General features: G+C 43.0%; 1 protein-coding gene across 1 annotated transcript in view; it reads right to left on the bottom strand.

Annotated features, from left to right (window-relative positions):
* Window positions 1-23,555, bottom strand: part of LOC124594532 (potassium/sodium hyperpolarization-activated cyclic nucleotide-gated channel 4-like) — a 57,194-nt gene extending 33,639 nt beyond the window's left edge. Inside the window, exon 1 of the mRNA XM_047132905.1 lies at window positions 23,082-23,555. Within this exon, the coding sequence (XP_046988861.1) occupies window positions 23,082-23,555 (474 nt within the window). The remainder of the gene's footprint in view (window positions 1-23,081) is intronic.
* Between the last annotated feature and the right edge of the window lie 3,825 nt (window positions 23,556-27,380).

Below are 27,380 nucleotides of genomic sequence, written 5' to 3'. Positions count from 1 at the left end.
TTCTTAAGCACAACAAGGGTACCACACTCTAACCACGAAAAACACCCCCATATAGTAACACCACCTCCTCCGTACTTCTCTGTTAGGAGATAAATTTCTCCAGGCATTTGTGAAACCCAAAGCCTTCCAGCGAATTGCCACAAGGTAAAGCGCGATTCACTCAAAATCACTCGTTTCCAACCATCCAGTGCCGTCGCTCTTTACCCCACCTCAAGCGTCTCTTAACATTCACTTCAGAACTGTGTGTCTTCTGAGGATTTCCTCAAACCATTATATCTCATTCTTCGAAAAGCCCTAGGCATAGTCATTGAGCTAGTTAGACTGCTGGTATGACTTCGAAACTGTCAAGTGATTCCTTCGATTCAATGCGACTCTGTACAGCCACCCTCCGTAGGCTCGATGGTCACTGTCCGTCAGTACATGAGATCTGTCTGGCCTTGGTTTAGCTAAGGTTGTTTCGTCACGTTTCCACTTCACTGACAGACCGGCAACTTTAGAAAGTTTAAAATGGATGAATTTTATACTCACGTTGCAGCTAATTTCTACTTCCCGTTCGAAGACACCTTCTGAAACGGTTCAAAAGGCTCTGAGCACTATGGGACTTAACATCTGAGGTCATCAGTCCTCTAGAAATTAGAACTACTTAAACCTAACGAACCTAAGGACATCACACACATCCATGCCCGAGGCAGGATTCGAACCTGCGACCGTAGCAGTCGCGCGGTTGCGGACTGAAGCGCCTAGAACCGCTCGGCCACCGCGGCTGGCACACCTTCTGACCTACCGATTCTGCTCTTACTGCTTCTCTTCTGAAAACACAGTACTCTCCGTCTTCTGTTATACTGGTGGGTCCACCTTTAGTGACATCTAGCGGTCAATTCCACATTGCATAGGGATGTCCGGATACTTTTGATCAGATAATGAAAATCTTCACTGTGGTAATAATATAGGATGTTTATAAATGAATATCGGGGTTTTAGCCGGCTTCGGTGGTCTAGCGGTTCTAGGCGCGCAGTCCGGAACTGGGCGACTGCTACGGTCGCAGGTTCGAATCCTGCCTGGGGCATGGATGTGTATGATGTCCTTAGGTTAGTTAGGTTTAAGTAGTTCTAAGTGCTAGGGGACTGATGACCACAGATGTTGCCTGGTCGGATGAGTCTCGTTTCAAATTATGTCGAGCAGATGGACGTGTACGTGTATGGAGGCAACGTCATGAATCCATGGACCCTGTATGTCAGCGGGGGACTGTTCAAGCTGGCGGAGGCTCTGTAATGGTGTGGGGCGTTTGCAGTGCTCAGAGCCATTTGAACCCTTTTTTTATCGATGTTTTAACGCTTTTAATATTTATTACATCAAACTTACAGTTATAAATGATATGTCAAATGAGAGAGCAACTCAAAAAGTTTTACTAAGAACCTTATAAATGTTCAGTGTGGCATAGCGAAGTACGCGATTGGTTGAACGTCACTGTACCCAAGCGCTGGATAGGCCGCAAGGGCCCAATGACAGGGCTTGCTTTGCATGGCCTCAACGTTCACTCGACATAACGCCGTGCAATTTTTTCCTTTGGGGCTTCATCAAGGATCGTGTGTGCGTGCCTCCGGTACCAGCAGACCTCCCTGAATTAACAAATCAGATTGGAGCAGCTGTTGTTACAATCACTGAAGACACACTTATCAACGTTTGGGAAGAACTCGGCTACAGACTAAATGTGTGACGAGTGACAAATGGTGCTCACATTGAACATTTATAAGGTTCTTGGTAAAACTGTTCGAGTTGCTATTTCATTTGGCATATCATTTGTAACTGTAAGTTTAATGTAATAAATATTATAAAGCGTTAAAACCCCGATATTCATTTATAAACACCCTGTACTGATAATTCCGATTCAATTTTAAAAATCAAAATTCGCATCATTGCTTTATGCAAGTCATTATATGTTCCATATATCGTGGAAGGAATGAATTCGAAACAACAGCATACTCAGGCCTCAACATTCAGGAAGGCATTCGTAATATAGTGAAGAGCCAAAGTAACCGGGACAACTGCCTGATATCGTGTAGGACCCCCGTGAGCACGCAGAAGTGCCGCAACACGATGTGGCATGGTCTCGACTAATGTCTGAAGCTGTGCTGGAGGGAACTGACACCATAAATCCTGCAGGGCTGTCCATAAATCCGTAAGAGTGCGAAGGGGTGGAGATCTCTTTTGAACAGCACGTTGCAGGGCATTCCAGATATGTTCAATAATGTTCGTTTCTGGCGACTTTGGTGGGCAGAGGAAGTGTTTAAACTCGGAATAATGTTGCTGAAGCCCCTCTGTAGCAATTATGGACGAGTTGGGTGTCGAATTATCCTGTTGGAATTTCACAAGTCCGTCGGAATGCACAATGGACTTGAATGGATGCAGGTGATCAGACAGGATGCTTATGTACGTGTCAGAGTCGTATCTAGACGTTTCAGGGGTCCTATATCACTGCAAACGCCCCACACCATTACAGAGCCTCCGCCAGCTTGAACAGTCCCCCGCTGACATACAGGGTCCATGGATTCATGACGTTGCCTCCATACACGTACACGTCCATCTGCTCGACATAATTTGAAACGAGACTCATCCGACCAGGCAACATGTTTCCAGCCATCCACAGTCCAATGTCGGGGTTGACGAGCCCAGGCGAGGGGTAAAGCTTCGTGTCATGCAGTCATCAAGGGTACACGAGTGGGACTTCGGCTCCGAAAGCCCATATCGATGATGTTTCGTAGAATGGTTCACACGCTGACACTTGCTGGTGGTCCAGTATTGTAATCTGCAGCAATTTACGAACGGGTTGGACTTCTGTCACGTTGAACGATTCTCTTCAGTCATCGTTCGTCCCGTTCTTGCAGGATCTTCTTCCTGCCGCAGCGATGTCGGAGATTTGATGTTTTACCGGGTTCACGGTAGACTCGTGAAATGGTCGTGCGGGAAAATCGCCACTTCGTCGCTACCTCGGAGATGCTGTGTCCTGTCGCACGTTCGCCGACTATAACACAACGTTGAAACTCACTTAAATCTTGATAACCTCCCTTTGTAGCAGCAGTAACGGCTCTACCAACTGCGGCAGACACTTGTCTTATACAGGCTTTGGCGACCGCAGTGCCATATTCTGCCTGTTTACATATCTCTGTATTTGAATACGCATGCCTGTGCCAGTTTCATTGGCGTGTCAGTGTAGATCCCCAGTGAAGAAAATATTAGCTTACCCCGCATCAAATAAAATTTTTTATTGCTCTCTGGAATTTCTTGCAGACAGAACTCAACGCATCGGTCTTAACGGAACAAAACTAACAAACATAAGATAATTTCAGAAATTCCCCAAGGGGGAGTGATAGGGTCATTACTGTTTACAATGTACACTGCGCAACAAAATTAATGGATAATTTTTTTCGAAGCACCCTAATTTCTGCTCATTATGACGCATAAGTTCGAAATTAAACTCAAAGGTGCCTACAACGTTCCTCTGTAGTGGAGATCTGTGATGCTTCAAACTGCAAGGAGTCGACCCATGCGTAAAAAAGGCCACAGCTGAGACGTTCATGTGAACTACAAGGTACGCTAATGATGTCACATTGGCACCAAAATTCACCACAGTTCTGCCCAACGTCACCGTGGATGTGCCACACGACGAGAAGGTAATCATAGTTCCTCTTACCCACATTTCACCCTTTCTTTTGGCGTCTCTGCGATGGAGGTCAGAACCGTGACACCCAGGGTTGCAATCACACGTTTTCTAATGGTGGCCGAGGAAACATTTCAGACACACCACCGCTCAGAACAGACACGAAGAGGGCTCAGAGGATCGCATAAAGGGCGTCAATGAAACCGCCCCTTTCCCTGGGACGTTGAGTTCCACACATTCCGCAGTCTGAAACTACAATTCGCAGTGCGATGAGCAACAGAAATATGTGCTCATAAACTTTTGACACTGCTGATACCCTCGGGCGTTTCAACCCTTATCTAAGGATTCTGTGTGGCTGAATCCCAACTGAACGTGATCGCAGCGCTCTGGAGTTCTCTGGTACAGGCTGCAACCACTAGGGACTGTTCAGAAGTTTGTGTGCGATCTGAAGCAGCAATGAGCACTTAAGCTTCTTCAGACCTCCTGTGGCGTTGTCACGACGGTTGCAACATTAACGTGTAAGTGAATAAAACGCCAAAGGGCCCCTATAAGATATCCCCCCCCCCCCCCACACCACTTTGTTGAGCACGTCAGAAATGCCCTAACAGCTGTGGTTTAGGCAACGCCGACGACACGCGTTCGGTGGGGTTTGTAATGGGAAAAAATTACGGGGTTTCGACAAAATGATCCTTTATTTCTGCTGTTTTATTTTTGTAGGGCAGCCGCCAGACTGATTTGGTGTCGATATTTCTGAAGGTGTATTTCTGACGTGCTCAACAAAGGGGCGTGGGTGCCACTAAGGTTGTTGTCGAATTGGGGAGGGGGGAGGGGGATACCTTATAGGGACCCTTTGGCGCATTATCTGTTGGGTAACATAGAAAACTGCATGAAGCTCTTTGCAGAAGATAGAGTTTCCGTAGAAAAAGAGCAACACCAGAATTCGGTACTGAATTGCAAGAAAACCTGAGGAGGATTGATGATTGGGGCAGGGAATGTCGTTGTCTCTCAACATAAATAAAATGTAACCTGTTGCACATAAACAAGAGAAAAAATAAACTACTTTTCTATTACACTATTGCCAGCAAATTAATCGATAAAGCAAGTAGCATAAAAAGTCTGGGGCAGGTATCTAGAGCCATCTAACGAGAAATGACCAAATAAAATAAATTATAGAAAGAACAGATGGCAAGCTGAAATTAACTGGAAGAATCTTAGGGAAATGTAACTTACCCAAGAAAATAACGGCTTAATAAATACTTTTTTAACCGTTCTTGTTTATTGCTCATCGGTCCTGGACTCTTACCAGTTTGGACTGATAAATACAGAATACCAAATGAAAAGTGGGACGAACCGTTTTGTCGGCGCAAGAGCGTTACGGAAACTCACAACAAATTTGAATGCTAGACGCTACAAGAGAGGCGTTTTGTAAGATGGAGAAGAGGCATACTATTCTAATTCTGAATGAGGATGTTACAAGAAGAGCGGAGCAACTTGTTTCTTCCTCCTATGAACATCACGAAAAATGATCACAGCGTCAGAAACATGAGATCATAGGGAATGATATGTAGAATGTATGAGAATGGCGGTATACCATCAGACCTTCGTAAAAACATCATCTAGACAACTCTGAAATCAGCAAGAGGCACCAAGTGCGAGAATTGTCGCACAATCAACTTAACAGCTCAAGCATCCAAGTTGCTGAGAAGAATAATACACAGAAAAATGGAAAAGAAAATTGAGGATCTGTTAGGCATTAGGCTTTAGGAAAGGTAAAGGCACCAGAAAGCAGTTTCGACGTTGCGGTTGATAATGAAAGCAAGACTGAAGAAAAATCGAGATACGTTCATTGGATTCGTCGACCTGGGAAAAGCTTTCGACGGTGTAAAATGGCGCAAGATGACCCGAAATTCTGAGAAAAATTGGGTGTAAGCTTTAGGGAATGACGGATAATGTAGTTTATGTACGAGAACCAAATAAGAAAAATAAGACTGGAAGACCGAGAACGAAGTACCCGGATTAAAATGGGTCTAAGACAGGGATGTATCCTTTCGCCCCTACTGTTCAATCTGTACATCGAAGAACCAGTGACGAAATAAAAGAAGTTTCCAAGAGGGCGATTAAAATTCAAGTGGAAGGATATCTATGATGCAATTCGCTGATGACATTGCTATCCTCAGTGGAAAATTGGAAATTTGTGGTAGTGACTATGGGACCAAACTGCTGAGGTCATCGGTCCCTAGGCTTACGCACTACTTAATCTAACTTAAACTAACTTACGCTAAGGACAACGCACACACACACACACACACACACACACACACACACACATGCCCGAGGGAGGACTCGGACCTATGACGGGGGGAGCCGCGCGAACCGTGACAAGACGCGTTAGACTGCATGGCTACCCCGCGCGGCTATCCTCAGTGAAAGAAAAGAACAGTACAGGACGTGTTACATGGAATAAGCAGTCTGCTGAGTACAGAATATGGTCTGAGTGTAAATCGAAGAACGACGAAAGTAATGAGAAGTAGCAGAAATGAGAACAGCGAGAAACTTAACATCAGAATTGGGGATCACGAAGCAGACGAAGTTAAGGAATTCTCCTACCCAGGCAGCAAAATAACCAATGACGGACGGAACAAGGTTGACATAAAAAGCACACTAGCACTGGCAAAAAGGGCATTCCTGACCAAGAGAAGTCTACTAGTAGCAAACATTGGTCTTAATTTGAGGAAGAAATTTTTGAGAATGTATGTTTGGAGCACAGCAATGGATGGTGGTGAAATATCGACTGTGGGGAAAACCGGGTCAGAAGAGAATCGTAGCCTTTGAGATGTGGTGCTACAGATGCATGTTGAAACCTAGATGGACTGATAAGGTAAAGAACTAGGAAGTTCTCCACAGTATCGGAGAGGGAAGGTACATATGGAAAACACTAAGAAGCAGAAGGGACAGAATGGTATGACATCTACTGAGACATCAGGAAATAACTTTCGTGGTACTAGAGGGAGCTCCAGAGGGTAAAAACTGTAGAGGAGGACAGAGACTGGGATAAATCTAGCAAATAACTGACGACTTAGGTTGCAATTGGCACTCTGAGATGAAAAGGTTGGCACAGGAGAGGAATTCTTGGTCGGCCGCGTCAAACCAATCGGAGACTGATGGCTAAAAGAAAATGGATTATTGTCAATCAACCTTCTCATGCATCATTCGTAAATCGAACAGGTAAAGGAGAAAAATATAGTGGTACCGCAAGTACTCACTGCCGAACACCGAAGCTGGTTTACGTAGCTGGATGCGGAGACACAGAGTGGTTCAGTTCCAATAAACCAGCCTTGGGTTTGAGTCCCCTCTGGCACACACTTTCATATTACCACAAGTGATCATTCTATGCTTTGTGACTCCATTACCGTAATGACCCATCTTAACTTTACCCTGCAATCGGGTAATCAGAAGTCGCAAACTTTTTAATTTTCCTTTATTAGTTTCTATGTAATTATTGGAGGTGGTGATCAAGTGCAAACATAAGCTCAGCCATAATCTTTGCTAGTGTAAGTAAAGAGTCGGACGAGAGGCATCCTCGAAAATCAGTAGTACAGTAGAGTCCGTCTGAGTAACGTCACTGGCAGAGTCACCGTATATGTTAGTTGTTGACAGTATTATTGCACGTGGGCGTCAGGGCGCTTCGGTCGGCTTATTGTGAATCAGCACGTAAGCGGGGTTGCAGAGGGAAGGAAGAACACTATAGTTCTGAATTTAGGGCAATTAAATTAATGTAAGAAATTATTCTACAGTTTTTTTGTATCATTGTATTGCAGGTTAGCTCTCTAAGGCTCAAATCACAGCCTCAGAACAGTATATCGGTTACGCTTGAAAACGGCATCTGCTTTTAAAAACGCTTTGCGTTATTATAGCGCACAATTTGTAAAACCTCATTTCTTATTAAGCTCGGCTGACTTGAATGTAAATGAGCCACTCAGTTACGTCCTGTTTTCGAGTTGCAGTATAGGAACTTCATTTTTCTTAACAAGACTACAAGACTACTAACTGGAATGTTAGGATCAGTTTCTGTCCTAACCATATGCGAAAATTATCCCCGTACATACCACAGCGATGATCTTGAAATTCATATTTCGAATTATAAATTAACTTAGCTCCTTCTGTGAAAATCATTGCTCCTCCGGTGTTGACAACTCTGCACTCTTGTTGGTCACTACATCTGGAGCATCTTCGTGCTGCAGCACTTTTTTATGATATGATGCGTAGGCATCCACTTTTCATCCCAGAATACCCCTGGTTTATTTAGCCCTTTTCATTTTATGTGATTGCTTTCAAGTATACCGCACGTTTTCGACAATGTCGGAAGTTACTGTTAGGCTACTTCTCTTATTTTTATAGTTTTTGAAACAAAACTCCATCTCTTTCAAAATGTTCCGAATTGCATCACTTACCCCTGGAAATTTATCTCAGTTTTTGAAAATATAAGCAGCTTTCTCAACGTAGGAGTTTCCATCTTCTACTCATAATACTCCAAAAATTTTCTTCGAATAAATTCTTTATCGAAGTCGTCAAGAGAAATTACTTCTCTAGAACGGCTTTGTTTTCTAGTAACTTTAACATTTTTCCACGATTTCTTCCACATTCTTAAACTCTTTCAAACTGTATTTTACTGTTCGCTCTGATTTCCCTAGAATTTCTGACACCCATGAGATTGCTTTCCATAGTGATTCTGCTTTTTTTTTCTTACTGCAAAAATTGTACAACTTTTGATGTAAGTTCGTTTTCACCTGAGTGCGTCCACTTTCACAACTTCTTTCTCTGTTTTCTACTCTCAAGCGTATACATCATTATAATACTGCATTGCACTACTGACAGTACTTCACTAGGACACGGCGAACTACTTCATAGCATATGTGCAACTGACCTTAGAGCATTAACAGTGTGATGCGTTTTCTTTATTCACCACTGTACCTGTTTACTGCAACGCCAACGCATGTTTCTCATAATGGCCACAGGAGGCCAAGTGCATTAATAATCATGGCTGAGTAGTACATTAAGACGCGCGTGTTTATGTGGCTGCAAACGAGCGGTACGGCCGATTTTATGCGTAACCGTGAGCGCAGCCTGGTGACCTTGTGAATTCTGCAGTATCAGTCTTCTTGTGATCATCTGGTCCAGGTACTAGTGCAAGGTTGGTAGCGTCCTCGTTGTGATAGTTTAATCTTGGAACTACCACAATGTTAACTTCGTTTGTCCCTAAACGTCACTCAGCGGTATTAGTCAGCCACGATATCGCTGCACTTGGCCATTGTCGGGAACACTCGATGACGTTACAGTAAACGAATACAGTGGTGAATAAGTAAAACGCTCACTGCTAATGCATTTAGGCAGGTTCTGCATATACTGTTAATCCCAGTTTCGCGCTGACTAACGATAAGCCGACCGAAGCGCATTCACTCTCAGGTACAGTAATACTGTGGTCGTAGTAGTCTTGCTCGCGAGTTACAATGGTAGCCATTAAAACTGCATCACCATGGAGAGGACAGGCAACGAAATCAACCTGGCATGGAGTTTGCTTATGCATGGACATGTAGATGATTCTAGGGACTTCAGGAAGCAAGTTACGCATGTCGTCCCACACTAGGACCATTGCGCAACGTTGCGTTGTCAGATGAGGGTAAACTTTCCGAGCTTCCTGCAGACACGGTTCTGGTGCGGTAAGGTTATCAGGTGCATCCCAGTGTGTGACTGAAAAGGTGTGGCAAATAGAAACGTACTCCAAATTTGAGGTACGTGGCACAGTACTATTCTTGTGAACAAAATGCCTAAATTTCACATAGATTCACCTCGAAATTCTGGCGATATTTTTATTTATTTTTTGTAAGTATTCGTCAACATTCCTTCAGAGCTGCTGATATTATTGGGAGACCAGCCATGCCTGAACTATTCCACCTAGTGTGCTAGGTATATGATACAGAGAAAATATCTTCACACTTCAAGCAGAATAAAATAATTCTAATTCCAAAGAGGGTGAGTTCTCAGAGGGTTGAATATTACGGAACGATCAGTTTGACAGGTCAGTTCTGACACGAATTATTCACGGAAGAATGGAAAAAATTTGTAGAAGCCGATAACAAGCTCAGTTTGAATGCCGAAGAAATGTTGGAACATACGAAACGATTTTGACCCAACGACTTATCTTAGAAGACAGATTAAGGCAATATTTGGAGAACGTTTTCGACAGTGTTGGCTGGAATGCACTCTTTAAATTTCTGAAGGTTGGAGGTGTAAAATATAGAGGGCAAAAGGTTATTTAGAACTTGTACAGAAATCAGACGGTAGTTATAAGTCTCGAAGAGCACATAAGGGAAGTAGCCGTTGAAAAGGGAATTGGTGTTGTAGCCTATCCTCTGTGTTATTACTGCTTTACAGTGAGTAAGCTGTGAAGAAATGAAAGGGGAAATTTAGAAAGGGAAAATAAAAAGAAACTTTGAGGTTCACCGATGACATCGTAATTCTGTCGGAGACTCCAAGGATTTGGAAGTTCAATTGGATGGAATGGACAGTGTCTTGAAAAGACATAAGTGGTCATTAATAAAAGCAAAACAACGATAATGGAATATAGTCGAATTAAATTAGAAGATGCTGAGAGAGTTAGATTAGGAAATGAAACACTAAAAGTAGTCGATGAGCTTTGCTACTTAGGCAGTGAAATAACTTATGATGGGCGAAGTAGAGAGGATAGAAAATATAGAACGACAATGCAAGAGAAATGTTTCTGAGAAAGAGAAATTTATTAACGGCGAATATAAATTTAAGTGTTGGGAAGATTTTTCTGAATACGTTCGTATGGAGTGTAGCCATGTACGGAAGTAATACATGGACGACGGGTACTTCAGGTAAGAACAGAATAGAAGCTTTTGAAATGTGCTGCTAGAGAAGAATACTGAAGATTAGCTGGGTAGACAAAGTAACTAATGAGAAGATACTGAACAGAATGGAGAGGAAGGAAATTTAGGGCATAACTGGTTGCACAAAATAGAGTAGCGGAGAGCTGCATCAAATCAGACCATGGACTGAAGACTGCCACAAATACAGTCGACATACGGACATAGACTGCCAATGCTGCCAAACACAGCAGTTCTTCTTCCACAGTAGAATTTCACAACAAATTAGCGTTCGATGTCTTGGTTGAAACTGGTAATTCGCTCGAGTGCGGCGGCGTCGAAGTGAGCGACTGATCGCTGGCGATAGCGCTGGCGATATAACAAATGATTTATCGGACATGTGTCTGCGCTTTCCTCGCCAAAGATTTATTCACTAACATATGGCTGCAAGATTTTAACGAAATCATAATCGATAATGAAATATCCCACTGCAGCTCAGAGAGAGAGAAATCAGCCCTATCAAAATTTATATGTAAGTCATGAAAGGAGATCGACCAGTGAGGAAGTGAAGCAAGCACATTTCAGTCCTTAATTTTTCCATTTGTGTCTAAATGGTCAGTGTTGCATCTCTTACATCGCTTCCTACCTTGTGCTAAATTTTACATCTGTACTTATTGCTCCAAGAATCCCTAACGACCTCTTTTACATGGACTAATATGATCGGTCTCTCCATTTTTTTCCGATCTGCTGATCTTATCATTGCCAAGTAATCTGTTCCTAGACATCTCAGTAAATACTCCACCAACAGGTGTCTTATTCTCTATGGATTTTCCATAACACTCTTCCCTCGCCTTACGTTTCTAGTAATTCTCCATGTCATAGCTTATATGCCAGCATCGTGTTTAAAATCTGTCTATAGTATCACATTTAAAACCGGTACAGTATGCTCTGCTTTTAGATTATTTAACAGTCCACATTTCACTCCCGCTACTGCATTCAGATGTTTATTTCTAGGAAATTATTTGTTTAAGTTTTATTCATCCTTTATTCTGCGATAAGAAGGCGACCCTTTCCATTCAAGAAGTGTGGAAGACCTTAGACGTGGTGACTTATGTGGTTTGCGAAAGTCAGCATTGTTATCTGTACCCACTACACTTTTAAAGATATCTTAAATATTATTTCATTTTGCAACATTTCGTTCTTCAGCAGTCATTTAACTTTACAGCTTTAGTTATCTGTCAAGCGTATGATTTTAATTAGTTACGTGCTCTTATTGTCCAGCGGAATTAACGACTTCCTAGAAACTGTATTTATAAGGTTTTATCTGAAGTTAACTAAATGTTATGTTAACCAGCAACGTCACACATCGTATCTTAAATTATAAACTAACGTTCAGCGATATATTTTACCATGCTGATACTCTGGCAATGAACAAATACTATAAATCATCAGTAGCAGCAGCAGCAACATCAACTGCTGCCATTAAGCATACTGTGCTACTCTTAGACAAAGGCTTTCTCTCAACTTATCCAGGCGTAACGGTCTTCGGCTGTCGATGTGACTCCTGCATGTTTTCCACCTCCATCTACCCATCTTCCATTAGATTGTTGTCTCGGTCTTTTCTTATTTCATAAAATCCAAAAAACTTCCTCGGTGCATCTGCTCCACTTTCTTGACTATGTAATAGGCCTACATCCATTTCCTTTTGTTTATAGCCGTAATTAGTTCTTCCAAGCAGTCTGCTTTCAGACCCATATGTTTTTTCGTCCCTTCTAAAAAATCTCTGACGTGCTCTCTGAACAAACCTAAACTTTGCCAATAGACTCAGTGTGCTATCTGATGCTGGGGGAGAGGCTAGCCGGATCAGAAAACACCTTCTGCCAGGATAGTGACCGCTCCTTCCCCCCATGAACCATGGGCCTTGCCGTTGGTGGGGAGGCTTGCGTGCCTCAACGATACAGATAGCCGTACCGTAGGTGTAACCACAACGGAGGGGTATCTGTTGAGAGGCCAGACAAACGCGTGGTTCCTGAAGAGGGGCAGCAGCCTTTTCAGTAGTTGCAGGGGCAACAGTATGGATGATTGACTGATCTGGCCTTGTAACACTAACCAAAACAGCCTTGTTGTGTTGGCACTGTGAACGGTTGAAAGTAAGGGGAAACTACAGCCGTAATTTTTCCCGAGGGCATGCAGCTTTACTGTATGGTTAATGATGATGGCGTCCTCTTGGGTAAAATATTTCGGAGGTAAAATAGTCCCCCATTCGGATCTCCGGGCGGGGACTACTCAAGAGGGTGTCGTTATCAGGAGAAAGAAAACTGGCGTTCTATGGAACGGGGCGCGGAATGTCAGATCCCTTAATCGGGCAGGTAGGTTAGAAAATTTAAAAAGGGAAATGGATAGGTTAAAGTTAGATATAGTGGGAATTAGTGAAGTTCGGTGGCAGGAGGAACAAGACTTTTGCTCAGGCGAATACAGGATTATAAATACAAAGTCAAATAGGGGTATTGCAGGAGTAGGTTTAATAATAAATAAAAAAAATAGGAATGCGGGTAAGCTACTACAAACAGCATAGTGAACGCATTATTGTGGCCAAGATAGACACGAAGCCCACGCCTACTACAGTAGTACAAGTTTATATGCCAACTAGCTCTGCAGATGACGAAAAAATTGAAGAAATGTATGATGAAATAAAAGAAATTATTCAGATAGTGAAGGGAGATGAAAATTTAATAATCATGGGTGACTGGAATTCGGTAGTAGGAAAAGGGAGAGAAGGAAACGTAGTAGGTAAATATGGATTGGGGGTAAGAAATGAAAGAGGAAGCCGCCTGGTAGAATTTTGTGCAGAGCATAACTTAATCGTAGCTACCACTTGGTTCAAGAATCATGAAAGAAGGTTGTATACATGGAAGAACCCTGGAGATACTAAAAGGTATCAGATAGATTATATAATGGTAAGACAGAGATTTAGGAACCAGGTTTTAAATTGTAAGACATTTCCAGGGGCAGATGTGGACCCTGACCACAATCTATTGGTTATGAACTGTAGATTAAAACTGAAGAAACTGCAAAAAGGTGGGAATTTAGGGAGATGGGACCTGGATAAACTGACTAAACGAGAGGTTGTACAGAGTTTCAGGGAGAACGTAAGGGAACAAATGGCAGGAATGGGGGAAAGAAATACAGTAGAAGAAGAATGGGTAGCTTTGAGGGATGAAGCAGTGAAGGCAGCAGAGGATCAAGTAGATAAAAAGACGAGGGCTAGTAGAAATCCTTGGGTAACAGAAGAAATATTGAATTTAATTGATGAAAGGAGAAAATATAAAAATGCAGTAAATGAAGTAGGCAAAAAGGAAAACAAACGTCTCAAAAATGAGATCGACAGGAAGTGCAAAATATCTAAGCAGGGATGGCTAGAGGATAAGTGGAAGGATGCAGAGGCTTATCTCACTAGGGGTAAGGTAGATACTGCCTACAGGAAAGTTAAAGAGACCTTTGGAGAAAAGAGAACCACTTGCATGAATATCAAGAGCTCAGATGAAAACCCAGTTCTAAGCAAACAAGGGAAAGCAGAAAGGTGGAAGGAGTATATAGAGGGTCTATAAAAGGGCGATGTACTTGAGGACAACATTATGGAAATGGAAGAGGATGTAGATGAAGAAGAAATGGGAGATATGATACTGCGTGAAGAGTTCGACAGAGCACTGAAAGACCTGAGTCGAAACAAGGCCCCAGGAGTAGACAACATTCCATTAGAACCACTGACGGCCTTGGGAGAGCCAGTCCTGACAAAACTCTACCATCTGGTGAGCAAGATATATGAGACAGGCGAAATACCCTCAGACTTCAAGAAGAATATAATAACCCCAATCCCAAAGAAAGCAGGTGTTGACAGATGTGAAAATTACCGACCTATCAATTTAATGAGTCACGGCTGCAAAATACTAACACGAATTCTTTACAGACGAATGGAAAAACTAGTAGAAGCCGACCTTGGGAAGATGAGTTTGGATTCCGTAGAAATATTGGAACACGTGAGGCAATAATGACCCTACGGCTTATCTTAGAAACTAGATTTAGGAAAGGCAAACCTACGTTCCTAGCATTTGAAGACTTAGAGAAAGCTTTTGACAATGTTGACTGGAATACTCTCTTTCAAATTCTGAAGGTGGCAAGGGTAAAATATAGGGAGCGAAAGGCTATTTACAATTTGTATAGAAACCAAATGGCAGTTATAAGAGTTGAGGGGCATGAAAGGGAAGCAGTGGTTGGGAAGGGAGTGAGACAGGGTTGTAGCCTCTCTCCAATGTTATTCAATCTGTATATTGAGCAAGCAGTGAAGAAAACAAAAGAAAAATTCGGAGTAGGTATTAAAATCCATGGAGAAGAAATAAAAAACTTTGAGGTACGCCGATGACATAGTGATTCTGTCAGAGACAGCAAAGGACTTGGAAGAGCAGTTGAACGGAATGGATGGTGTCTTGAAGGGAGGATATAAGATGAACATCAACAAAAGCAAAACGACGATAATGGAATGTAGTCGAATTAAGTCGGGTGATTCTGAGGGAATTAGATTAGAAAATGAGACACTTAAAGTAGTAAAGGAGTTTTGCTATTTGGGGAGTAAGATAACTGATGATGGTCGAAGTAGAGAGGATATAAAATGTAGACTGGCAATGGCAAGGAAAGCGTTTCTGAAGAAGAGAAATTTGTTACCATCTAGTATTGATTTAAGTGTTTTCTGAAAGTATTTGTATGGAGTGTAGCCATGTATGGAAGTGAAACATGGACGATAAATAGTTTAGACAAGAAGAGAATAGAAGCTTTCGAAATGTGGTGCTACAGAAGAATGCTGAAGATTAGATGGGTAGATCACATAACTAATGAGGAGGTGCTGAATAGGATTGGGGAGAATAGAAGTTTGTGGCACAACTTGACTGGAAGAAGGGATCGGTTGGTAGGACATATTCTGAGGCATCAAGGGATCACCAATTTAGTATTGGAGGGCAGCGTGGAGGGTAAAAATCGTAGAGGGAGACCAAGAGGTGAATACACCAAGCAGATTCAGAAGGATGTAGGTTGCAGTAGGTACTGGGAAATGAAGAAGCTTGCACAGAATAGAGTAGCATGGAGAGCTGCATCAAACGAGTCTCAGGACTGAAGACCACAACAACAACAACAGTGACCGCTCTGTCAGCAAGGTCCGGACAGGCTAGTGGGGGTAAGGGTTTGTTAGTTATTGGGAGCTAAAATGTTAGGCGGGTCATGAGCCCCTCAGGGACATAGTGGCTAGGGCGGGGAAGAAGTCCAACGTTCACTCGGTGTGCTTGCCGGGGGGCCTTGTCCAGGATGTGGAAGAGGCTCTTCCGGTGGCTGTCGAGCGTGCGGGTTGCATCCAGCTGCAGATTGTTGCACATGTCGGCACCAACGATGCTTGTCGTCGGTGATCCGAGGAAATCCTTGGGCCCTATAGACGGTTGGCTAAATTGGCGAAGGCGGCCTCCATTTCTCGAGGAGTGGAAGCCAAGCTGATGATCTGCAGTATTTTACCCAGGGTGGACCGGGATCCTCTGGTTTGGAGTCGAGTGGAGAATCTAAACCAGAGGCTACGTCGACTCTGTGACGAAAATGGTTGTAGATTCCTCGACCTACGCTATGTGGTGGAAGGTTGTAGGACGCCCCTCGATAGATCAAGGGTGGCGAGCACATGGCGGTGTTTTAAATTAGGTTCCTCCCAACGGGAAACAAACCGTTGGCCTGAAAAATTACCAGTTCATGTCACTGATGTGAGTGTGCCAACTCTAAAAATTGTTAGTTCGCCTAAACAGGTCATTCCAAAGGATTTAAATATGCTTAAAGTCATGTTAGTAAATTGTCGAAGAGTCTGTAGCAAGGTCCGCAAGTTACTCTCCGAAATAAACAGTAGCAATGCCAATATTGTATTAGGTACCGAAAGCTGGTTGAAACCAGACATCAAAGCAGTGAAATTTTGAACTCTGATCGGACAATGTTTAGGAAGGATAGGGCATGCTACGGGAGGTGGTGTGTTCATTGCAGTTAAAAGCTGTTTAAATGCAGTTGAGATCGATACTGGGTCGGACTGTGAAATAGTCTGGATAAAGCTGTCAATCAGACAAGGGATTTCCATTGTATTAGGATGTTTTTATAGACCATCAGCATTCGCAACAAACGTCGCAGAATGTTTCAGGGAAAGTCTCGAGTACACAGGAAATAAATATCCAAATTATCCATCAGTTATAGGTGGAGACTTTAATCTGGCATCCATTGACTGGGAAAATTACGCGTTTATCTCAGGGGGCAGAATCAAAGATTCGTGTGCAATTATTCTATGAGCGCTGTCAACATACAACCTTGAGCAATTGGTTTGAAAACCAACTCGAGATGGGAACATATTAGATATCTTGGCGCCAAACAGACCTGATCTTTTTGAGGAAGTTAATCTAGAAGAAGGTATTAGCGACGATAATGTCGTTGTGACTTCTATGTCAGTGGAAGCTGCAAAAAAAAAAAAAAAAAAAAAAAAAAAAAAAAAAAAAAAAAAAAAAAAAAAAAAAAACCAGCGTAGAGTTTTCGTGTTTGGGAAAGCAAATAAAAGTGTCATTAATGAATATCTTCATAGTCAGCTCCAAGCATTCACCGCGGGTCACAAAGATATTGAGCATCTTTGGTCGGAATTTAAAGGTATTGTCCACCATGTTCTAGAGAAGTATGTTCCCAGCAGTAATATAGGGCAGGGAGAGGATCCACCTTGGTACAACAAACATATTAGGAAGTTGCTTAGAAAGCAGAGAGTTTTTCGGAGTCGTTTTAAACGTAGTCACTGCACCACTGACAAACAGAAATTATGCGAAGTGAAAGCATCTGTCAGAAGGACAATGAGAGATTCTTTTAACGAATTTGACAGCAATTTTTTTATCTCAGATTCTAAAAATAACTCCAAAAAATTTTGTCGTACGTAAAATCTATGAACGCTACAAATAATTCAGTACTTTCTCTTGCTGACAGTACGGGTAATGTAACTAATGATGATAAACAGAAGGCCAAAATTCTAAGCCTAGCTTTTAAAAACTCGTTTAAGGTAGAGGACTGCAGCACCATTCCCCGTTTCAACTATCTAACAAATTCAAGGATGGCTGACATAGTGTTTAGTGCATCTGGGATTGTAAAACATTCAAGATCCTTAGACGCCAGGAAGGCATCTGGCCCAGAAGGTATCCCATAAGATTATATGTTGACTATGTTACAAATATAGCACCATTCTTATACATTATCTATCAGAGATCAATGGAACAGCGAAAAATTCCACGGGACTGGAAGAAGGCCCAGGTCATAGCAATCTACACTCGTGGAAATGGAAAAAAGAACACATTGACACCGGTGTGTCAGACCCACCATACTTGCTCCGGACACTGCGAGAGGGCTGTACAAGCAATGATCACACGCACGGCACAGCGGACACACCAGGAACCGCGGTGTTGGCCGTCGAATGGCGCTAGCTGCGCAGCATTTGTGCACCGCCGCCGTCAGTGTCAGCCAGTTTGCCGTGGCATACGGAGCTCCATCGCAGTCTTTAACACTGGTAGCATGCCGCGACAGCGTGGACGTGAACCGTATGTGCAGTTGACGGACTTTGAGCGAGGGCGTATAGTGGGCATGCGGGAGGCCGGGTGGACGTACCGCCGAATTGCTCAACACGTGGGGCGTGAGGTCTCCACAGTACATCGATGTTGTCGCCAGTGGTCGGCGGAAGGTGCACGTGCCCGTCGACCTGGGACCGGACCGCAGCGACACACGGATGCACGCCAAGACCGTAGGATCCTACGCAGTGCCGTAGGGGACCGCACCGCCACTTCCCAGCAAATTAGGGACACTGTTGCTCCTGGGGTATCGGCGAGGACCATTCGCAACCGTCTCCATGAAGCTGGGCTACGGTCCCACACACCGTTAGGCCGTCTTCCGCTCACGCCCCAACATCGTGCAGCCCGCCTCCAGTGGTGTCGCGACAGGCGTGAATGGAGGGACGAATGGAGACGTGTCGTCTTCAGCGATGAGAGTCGCTTCTGCCTTGGTGCCAATGATGGTCGTATGCGTGTTTGGCGCCGTGCAGGTGAGCGCCACAATCAGGACTGCATACGAACGAGGCACACAGGGCCAACACCCGGCATCATGGTGTGGGGAGCGATCTCCTTCACTGGCCGTACACCACTGGTGATCGTCGAGGGGACACTGAATAGTGCACGGTACATCCAAACCGTCATCGAACCCATCGTTTTACCATTCCTAGACCGGCAAGGGAACTTGCTGTTCCAACAGGACAATGCACGTCCGCATGTATCCCGTGCCACCCAACGTGCTCTAGAAGGTGTAAGTCAACTACCCTGGCCAGAAAGATCTCCGGATCTGTCCCCCATTGAGCATGTTTGGGACTGGATGAAGCGTCGTCTCACGCGGTCTGCACGTCCAGCACGAACGCTGGTCCAACTGAGGCGCCAGGTGGAAATGGCATGGCAAGCCGTTCCACAGGACTACATCCAGCATCTCTACGATCGTCTCCATGGGAGAATAGCAGCCTGCATTGCTGCGAAAGGTGGATATACACTGTACTAGTGCCGACATTGTGCATGCTCTGTTGCCTGTGTCTATGTGCCTGTGGTTCTGTCAGTGTGATCATGTGATGTATCTGACCCCAGGAATGTGTCAATAAAGTTTCCCCTTCCTGGGACAATGAATTCACGGTGTTCTTATTTCAATTTCCAGGAGTGTATAAAAAGGGTAGAAAATCGGATGCACTTAATTACCGGCCAATTTCACTGACATCGATCTGTTGTAGAATCATGGAACAAATTTTGTGTTCAGACGTACTGAGGCGTTCAGACAGTCGTTTTTCCCTCGCGCGACCCGCTAGTGGAACAGAGGGTGGAAAATATGACTTTGACGCGAATTGTGCCCTCTGCCACATACCGCTTTGTGGCTAGCCGAGTGTATATGTAGATATGTAGAAATTTTTGAATAATTTTCGCTTTGAAAGTCCATTCTCACAACCATAAGTAAAAACTGGTATTACTAATGACAATAAAATCTCCCAGGAAATTTTGTTTTGAAAAACCCTATTTCGTTTACTGAAAGCCCCTCAAGACATTTTCACACTTCTGTTTGTTTCTTTTCCTGTCCAACCTGTTCTTGACTTGTACTCTCCCAAATATAAAATCTCATCTACTCTTTTTATGACTTCATTGTTAGTTCATACAACTTTATTTTTGATATTTTGGTTATAAATTATTTTACTCTTATTCTCATTGATTATCAAATTTGCAGCATTAATTTCTCCTATACATTGTTGGTGTTTGAGTTTACTGAATACAAGCACTATGTTAACATGAACCTCAGCTTGTGCCGCAACAAGATGGAACCCTCGTCACACAGCATCTCGACATGTACAAGGAGCACGACAGTAGGATGCCGGCTAGCGATTATTTATGGTGCTTTCTTTGTGAGTGGAGAGTTGACAGGTACACGAAAGGTGCTTTGGCAGGAGGTACCCCACGTCATCCAAGGAGATGGGCTGTCATGGACTTGGAAAGGAAAATACTGGCCGTTGTGAAGTGTGCGGTGTGTCCTTGCATGGAGAAATGACGGAGCATAAACAGATTGTAAAAATGGCGTAGTGGCATTTTACATATGTTGTTCATATTCATTCTGATATTTCACGAATGTACTCGTATACATAGTCAATAGACAAAAATTAGAGATTAAAGATAAAATTGAAGCACAGTTACATAAAATCAATGAACAATTTTCATTTCCATACTTTGAAATTAATTCACTCTGTTAATAGGTTTGATATGCGACTCAAAGTAGCGAGCCACTTTGTCGCTGTGGGCTGCAGAAATGCATGCCCCGTGCTCCTGCATATGTCAGTGCTGCCGAAGTACAAAATAGTGCGCAATGACAGTAGGCAACTCTTGTGCCGGTTTTGTTTCCACTACATAAAAATTCCTATCCACCCGCAACGACAGCGTAATGACCAGCTAGTAGCACTCAAGTTCCTCGCCTTTTTTTAAAATTTTACTAAATATTCCATTATTTTATCATTTCCTACCCGTGTTGTAAATTCTGTCCCTTCAGTTTTAGATTTGTGCTATGTAAATATGTCTCAAGTCTTGTGCTTGATTTATAAAGAATGATCTATTGTTTATGCTTCTTGAATATTGTTACTTTGTGGAATTTTTTTGGTTTCTGTGATCAAGGAAACTGATGATCTATTTTTGAAAAATACTGGAACATTTAATAAATGAATCTCTCCATCTCATTCTGTAAAGATATTCTAGAAAAGCCAGCCTTCTTTTTGATTTGAACACCAACATTCTCTGAACTCTTCAGAAAGTAGCCTGATCTCTTTTCATTTGTCTCTATCTTTTACCTATAACAAACCCATAGCATTTCTTGTCGTTTGCCATAAAATCTCTAGTTATAACGTTTATAATTCACTAGCTCCAATGACAGCGTTTCCTGACATGTTCAATATCTGCCACATAAAATGTGAACCTGTTGCTGCTCTTAGCGAATGCAAGCCACATGGGAAACTGCAGTCGCTGTAAGTCGAAGGCCGTATTTGAACTACTGGGTGTTAACGCAATGCGACGTATGAATACGTAACGTTTGGTAATAAAGTTTATCCCTTATTTATATCATATATATATATGTTTATATATTGTTTGTATTAAAAATATATATACAGCCTATGTCCGTCCAAATTTTCATCAAGGGATCGCTTAGAAATTTGGAACAAATCGACCAGAAACTTAAAGAAACTTCTGGTAACAACCTTTCCCCTTTATATATTACATACATATACGTTCCAAGTTAGATTACGAAACCTTATGTAGACAGTGATCTTCCTCTTGACTTGAAAGTAAAGTGTGCAAAATTTCATCAAGATCGGAATAAAGCTGAAGATTTGTATAAATTACAAACAAATAAATGGACATTTCTTTACATATGGAGATGGTGAATCGTTCGCATTTATATAAATATTGTAAGCTGATCGCTGTAATATAGTGACTTAGCTTTATAATACTAGTGATACATTTCTATTCGTAAATCTCTCTAGTTTAATAATATACTCTTCAGATTCTACAATTCCCTTCTCTATTATTGCTGTTTATAGTACATTTTCTTGTATTATTTCCTTATTACACTTAAATTAGGCTACATTTTCAGTTTTAACTTTTCAGCATCTAATTTAAAGGAATTTTTAGTATAATAGACCTCGATTATCTGTTCACCCTTCAATCGATCTCTTCATTAAATAGAACTGTAATTTATTTAAAAATATTTCTTAATCTATTTAAGTAAGAAAACTTTCAAAACTACTTGTATTACATAAAATCTTCAGTCACTGGCTCCATTCAATGAACAGGAAACTCATTACAGTAATTAACTAGATACTTCGTGTTGATGAAATGTAGTTGTGATGACCTAGAGGGTAAGAAGCTGACACAACTGTGATGGGTGACTTTTTGATGATATCACACAGGTCTATCGATAGCTGAAAGACTGCAGTTGCACGATAACGCATAATTGTAGGGCAAATATTCGTTAAATATTAATACAACAAGTGGTATGATTAATTTTTATGTATGTTAAATGATTTTATTAATTTTTAGTCACAGTAAACTACATGTTTTCTCACTGTGTTATAATGTTCCTCTTATTAGGCTCAGTCGATTACATGACTTTTTAAATGTTTGGAACATTGTTCCAGGAAAAACAGCTATTTATAAATATTATAACTTAATCAAACGCCTATGAAGATGGTGCTGCTCCACGCTGACGGTTCCTACAGTCATCAAGGAATGCAAGATCTGAAGACCATCTTGTAGAAGATCGAAACAAGCCCTCTAAAAGCAAACTTAAATGCGAGCAAGACTGTGTAAATTGAAATGAGATATCATCTCCTGATTCACCGAGGTCGTGAAATCTCTCTCTGAAATATTTAACTGTTTACAACATCTAAGGCAAGAGGTAGTTTATTTATGGTAACAAAAGGCATTCTGGAGGAGCTAGAAGGTTTATTTATTGTTTCATCTATTTTGTACATATATATACTGAGAAAAGCACAGTAACATGACACATAAGAAAAAATTGCAAGACAATAGTGATTTCAGGAAACAGAGAAAATGAACCGTGTCACGAGAACGTGTTTAGCACAATACAGAAACGCCACACAGTGGCAACAAACTTTGCAGTGATGACGCATTGGTCAACTTCTGAAGTGACATGTACATTTCACTGTAGTCACGGCACAGTCCTCTGCACAAAGACGCAGTTTTTCAGAAGATGCGCATCAGGCCGGCCTGCCTGTAGGCGAAGACAGGTGCTCCCTGAGGCAGCAGGTTCTGGTAGTGGAAGCGCGCCAGGTAGCCGGGGTCTGCGGGCAGCGACAGCCGCTCCGGCAGCAGCGGGGAGACGGCGGAGGCGGAGGCCGAGAAGGGGGTGGCGGGCCCGTGGGCGTAGGTGATGCGCTGGAGGCGGCCGTCCGGCTGCAGCAGGTAGTACACGCCGGACTCCAGGGCGCGGGAGCCGTCGGCAGCCGCGTCTGAGGGAGCCGTCGTGGTGGGCAGCTCGGTGGTGGTGGTCTCGGCAGCCTCTGTGGTCGTGGGGGCGGGCGGGGGCGGAGGGCCGTATTGCTGTGGCGGCGGCGCGTACAGGCCGGAGCTCCTGGAAGGCAGGAAGAACTGCCGACCTTCCGGACGCCAGCCTGAGGGAGGGTACGGAGCCGCGTCTGGCGCGCCGTACTGCTGCGCAGGCGCTTCTGGCCGCGCAGAGGCGCACCCTGCGAGCAGCAAGAGAGCGGACGCCACCAGGAGCTGCATGTCGCTGTCAGGGGTAGCGCCGGTGCACTGACTGATGCCGCTCTGTGGGGCACCGCCGTACTTATAGCAGCCCGCTGTCATTGACCTCCATAGCCTTACGACGCTGGCCATTGTCCTGCTGGCCGAATGAGGCGGCGAACGTCACGCACTGCTCGATACTGAATGCACAGAGGCCTACCCGTTTCCCTGTCGTTTGCCTTACATGAGGTGAATCATATAAAACGTGCACGTCAGATGGTGCGGAAATAGGAAGTGCTATTGATATGTGGATTTCACCGAATGGAATGGTTGTCAGGGGCTCGTATTGTTAGCCAATACACAGATTGTAATAATACGAGGGTCACTCCAAAAGAATCTATTTTTGAAAAAATACTGTTTTCATTCTGCATGTGTGAAAGTTTTACACTGTGTACATACACCCTTCCCGCTTGTTTTCGAACTTAGTTCAACCTGTTCCCGTGAGTGGCGTCGTCACAGCATGTCTTCAAGATGGCTGCTACACTTAACGTTCGTCAGAAGCAACGTGCTGTCATAGAATTCCTGTACTTTGAAAACGAGACATCCACAAGACATCCACAAGAGGTTGAAAATGGTGTATGGAGATGCTGCTGTCGATCGCAGTACAGTTAGTCGGTGGGCAAGCAGGTTACGTGATGAAAGCAGGCACGGCAATATTGAGGATTGCCCTCGTAGCAGCAGGCCTCGTACTGCACACACTCCAGACAATGTGCACAGAGTTAACGAATTGGTGACTGCTGACAGACACATCACAGTGAACTAATTTCACGCTTTGTTAGCATATGGGAAGGAAATGTTTGCAGAATACTGAAAGTGTTGGCATTAAAAAAGGTTTGTGCCACGTGGGTTCCCAGGATGTTGACAGTGGTTCACAAAGAAACGAGAAAAACGGTATGCAGCGAACTTTTGGAACAGTACGCGAATGGTGGAGATGAATTTCTTGGGAGAATTTTGACAGGTGATGAAATATGGCTCCATCATTTTTCACCGGAGATGAAGAGGCAATCAATGGAGTGGCATCATGCAAATTCACCCAAGGAAAAAAAAATTCAAAAGCACACCTTATGCTGTAAAAGTTATGGCTACGGTGTTTTTCGATTCCGAAGGACTCTTCCTTGTGGACGTCATGCCAAGTGGAACCACCATAAATTCTGATGCATATGTGACGACACTGAAGAAACTTCAAGTTCGACTGAGTCATGTTCGACCACATCGGCAAAATCAGGATGTTTTGCTGTTGCACGACAATACACGGCCACATGTCAGTCAAAAAACCATGGAAACGATCACAAAACTCGGATGGACAACACTGAAACACCCGCCTTACAGTCCTGACTTGGCACCATGTGACTATCACCTCTTTGGGAAACTGAAAGACTCTCTTCGTGGAACAAGGTTTGAATATGATGACTCCCTTGCGCACGTTGCCAAACAGTGGCTCCAACAGGTTGGTCCATAATTTTACCGTGCGGTTATAAAGGCGCTGGTTCCAAGAAGATGTTAGGCAGTTGAGAGGGATGGAAATTATGTGGAGAAATGAAAATATTGTTTCTAAAGGGTGTATCTACATACTGTAAAACTTTCAAACATGTAGAATAAAAGATGGATTAAAAAAAAATAGTGTGCATTTCTTTTGGAGTGACGCACTTTTTTTAAATTTAACAATGCCTATTGGCATTCACAGACTAAAAGCAGGGTAAATTAGATTTTGAGTGGTGAAGCAAGAGTCAAGTGCGAGTCGTTTATGATAAATCGTATTATTGAAAAGTTTCCACAACGCCACTTTTTTCTGCCATGCCATTCAACCTGCGTAATTGCTAGGTATTGTAATGCGCTTAAAATTAGTTGCGAGTTTTGACGTTTGGCTGGTCGGAGGGGGACATGACGCCGTTGCCCAGGTAACACCAATAGCGAGCCGGCTTTTCCTACCATGCCGCCAGCGTTTCGGCTGGTAAAGCGCCCCTGTCGCCAAACCACGAGCAAACAGTACCATGTGGTGTCACGCTGTAGATGCATCAACGTTTGTCAGCTCTCATAGTAAAGTCGTTTTTTCTGGCTTTCTGTATGAAACCTCCCCCTAGAAAAATTTAAAAATGACTGTCCTAATAAACTTCTACGTTATTTGATACAAAGACAGCTGAGTAAAACTGAACATACTCAGACAGTTCTCTCTTTACTTATCCTGATCATCACTAAACTGACACACAATATTTTTTAGCGCAACGCAGTCTGAGTTTCAATAATCCCCACGAAAGAATGGCCCTGACTAACAATAACCTATACCTTTCATGAATCACTTACCGCCGGCCGTTGTGACCGAGCGGCACTAGGCGCTACAGTCTGGAACCGCGTGACCGCTACGGTCGTAGGTTCGAATCCTGCCTTGGGCATGGGTGTGTGTGATGTCCTTAGGTTAGTTAGGTTTAGGTAGTTCTAAGTTCTAGGGGACGAATGACCTCGGATATTAAGTCCCATAGTGCTCAGAGCCATTTCAACCATTTTGAGCCAATCATTTACCTCATAAAAATCTTCGTTACTCGAACTACTGCAAGACAGCGAGCGCCAATACTGCCAGCTAAATAAAAGATTCCAACTACTGAAGGCACTAACTACTGATAGGCATAGTTAGCAAATGAAAGATTTTGATAGAGAACAAACAAAGTATTTACCTTAATAGTGGTCACAAGACATCATATACATATCTATCAATTCATGATATCCATCTTTACAAATTTCCTTTTTCTGGCGGACATACGTCCAGGTCGTCCGCTCATAGTGAGCTCTCGCAGCTCTGGCATCTCTCTCCCCACATCCACCACTGCTGGCTGCTCACCTCCAACTGCGCAACGCTATATGCTGTTCACATCCATCTGCCCAACACTACAATAGCGAATATTCCAACAATGCCAACCAGCCACAGACTGCACACAGCACAGCCAGTGATTTTGATACAGAGCGCTACCTGGCGTTACCAACATAAAAACCTAAACGGCCTACTTATATGTAGTCGTCAGGTATTGTGTACAAACGTTTTGTGTTGGTGTTGCACAAATGACAACAGTGCAGTACATCTGAATACGAGATTTGCAATAAAAGTTTCGTCCAAGAACACGTTCACCGGCTGGGAACATAACGTTCTGCTGCGAAACATTCCTCGGAATTAGGCAATAGTAATGGACAGAACGCCATACTATTCTGTTGTGATGCATAAAACTCCAACAATGCAGTGACCGAAAGCGGATATTTTGCTCCGGGTGCAAAGAAATGTTCCATGAGATAAAGTTTAACCTATCATGTACAGGAGGAAATTAATGGAAATGATAGTGTTGTACAAGCCAAAGCTTCACGCGAACTGCAAACCGTAAACGACATAGTTTAATCAGTCTTTAACTGATTCACGGTCATTTAAATCCGACAGAGAATATGGGCCTAGGTGAAAAGTGCTGTGGCAACAAACAGCAAGAAATTTACGCTCAATGAGATTGAAATGCTGATAAAAGAAGCTACTGCAAATGTTACACGACAGGGCTGGTCTTGTCAGTCATAATACCAAGAAGGTGGCTTGAGGAGACATTGATTCATGAATGACTGTGACGAGTTTTCGAGTTTTGAGGTATCTCTAACTTGTCTTGCCGACACGTTAAAATCTGCTTCTCTCGTTAAAATACAGCAGAATTTAGAAATGTTCATCTCACTAACATTGTAATGCAGTTGAAATTTCGACAGAGTCCTGAAATACAGTACTATTAAACCAACAACTGAGTGCAAGTCAGGCCAATAGTTTATGAAACAGTAAATTCTCAGGATAAAAGTAAAAATGTAACTTCTTCAGTATATTGTTACAAAGCCCACAGCAGCACTAGTTTCACCATGGCCCTCAATAATTACATTACTTCTTTGAAAAAAATCTGTAGTCCC

The sequence above is a fragment of the Schistocerca americana genome, chromosome 2, assembly GCF_021461395.2.
Source record: "Schistocerca americana isolate TAMUIC-IGC-003095 chromosome 2, iqSchAmer2.1, whole genome shotgun sequence".
NCBI lineage: Eukaryota > Metazoa > Arthropoda > Insecta > Orthoptera > Acrididae > Schistocerca > Schistocerca americana.
Note: the sequence above shows the minus strand (reverse complement) of the source record. Positions and strands in the feature narration are given on the sequence as shown.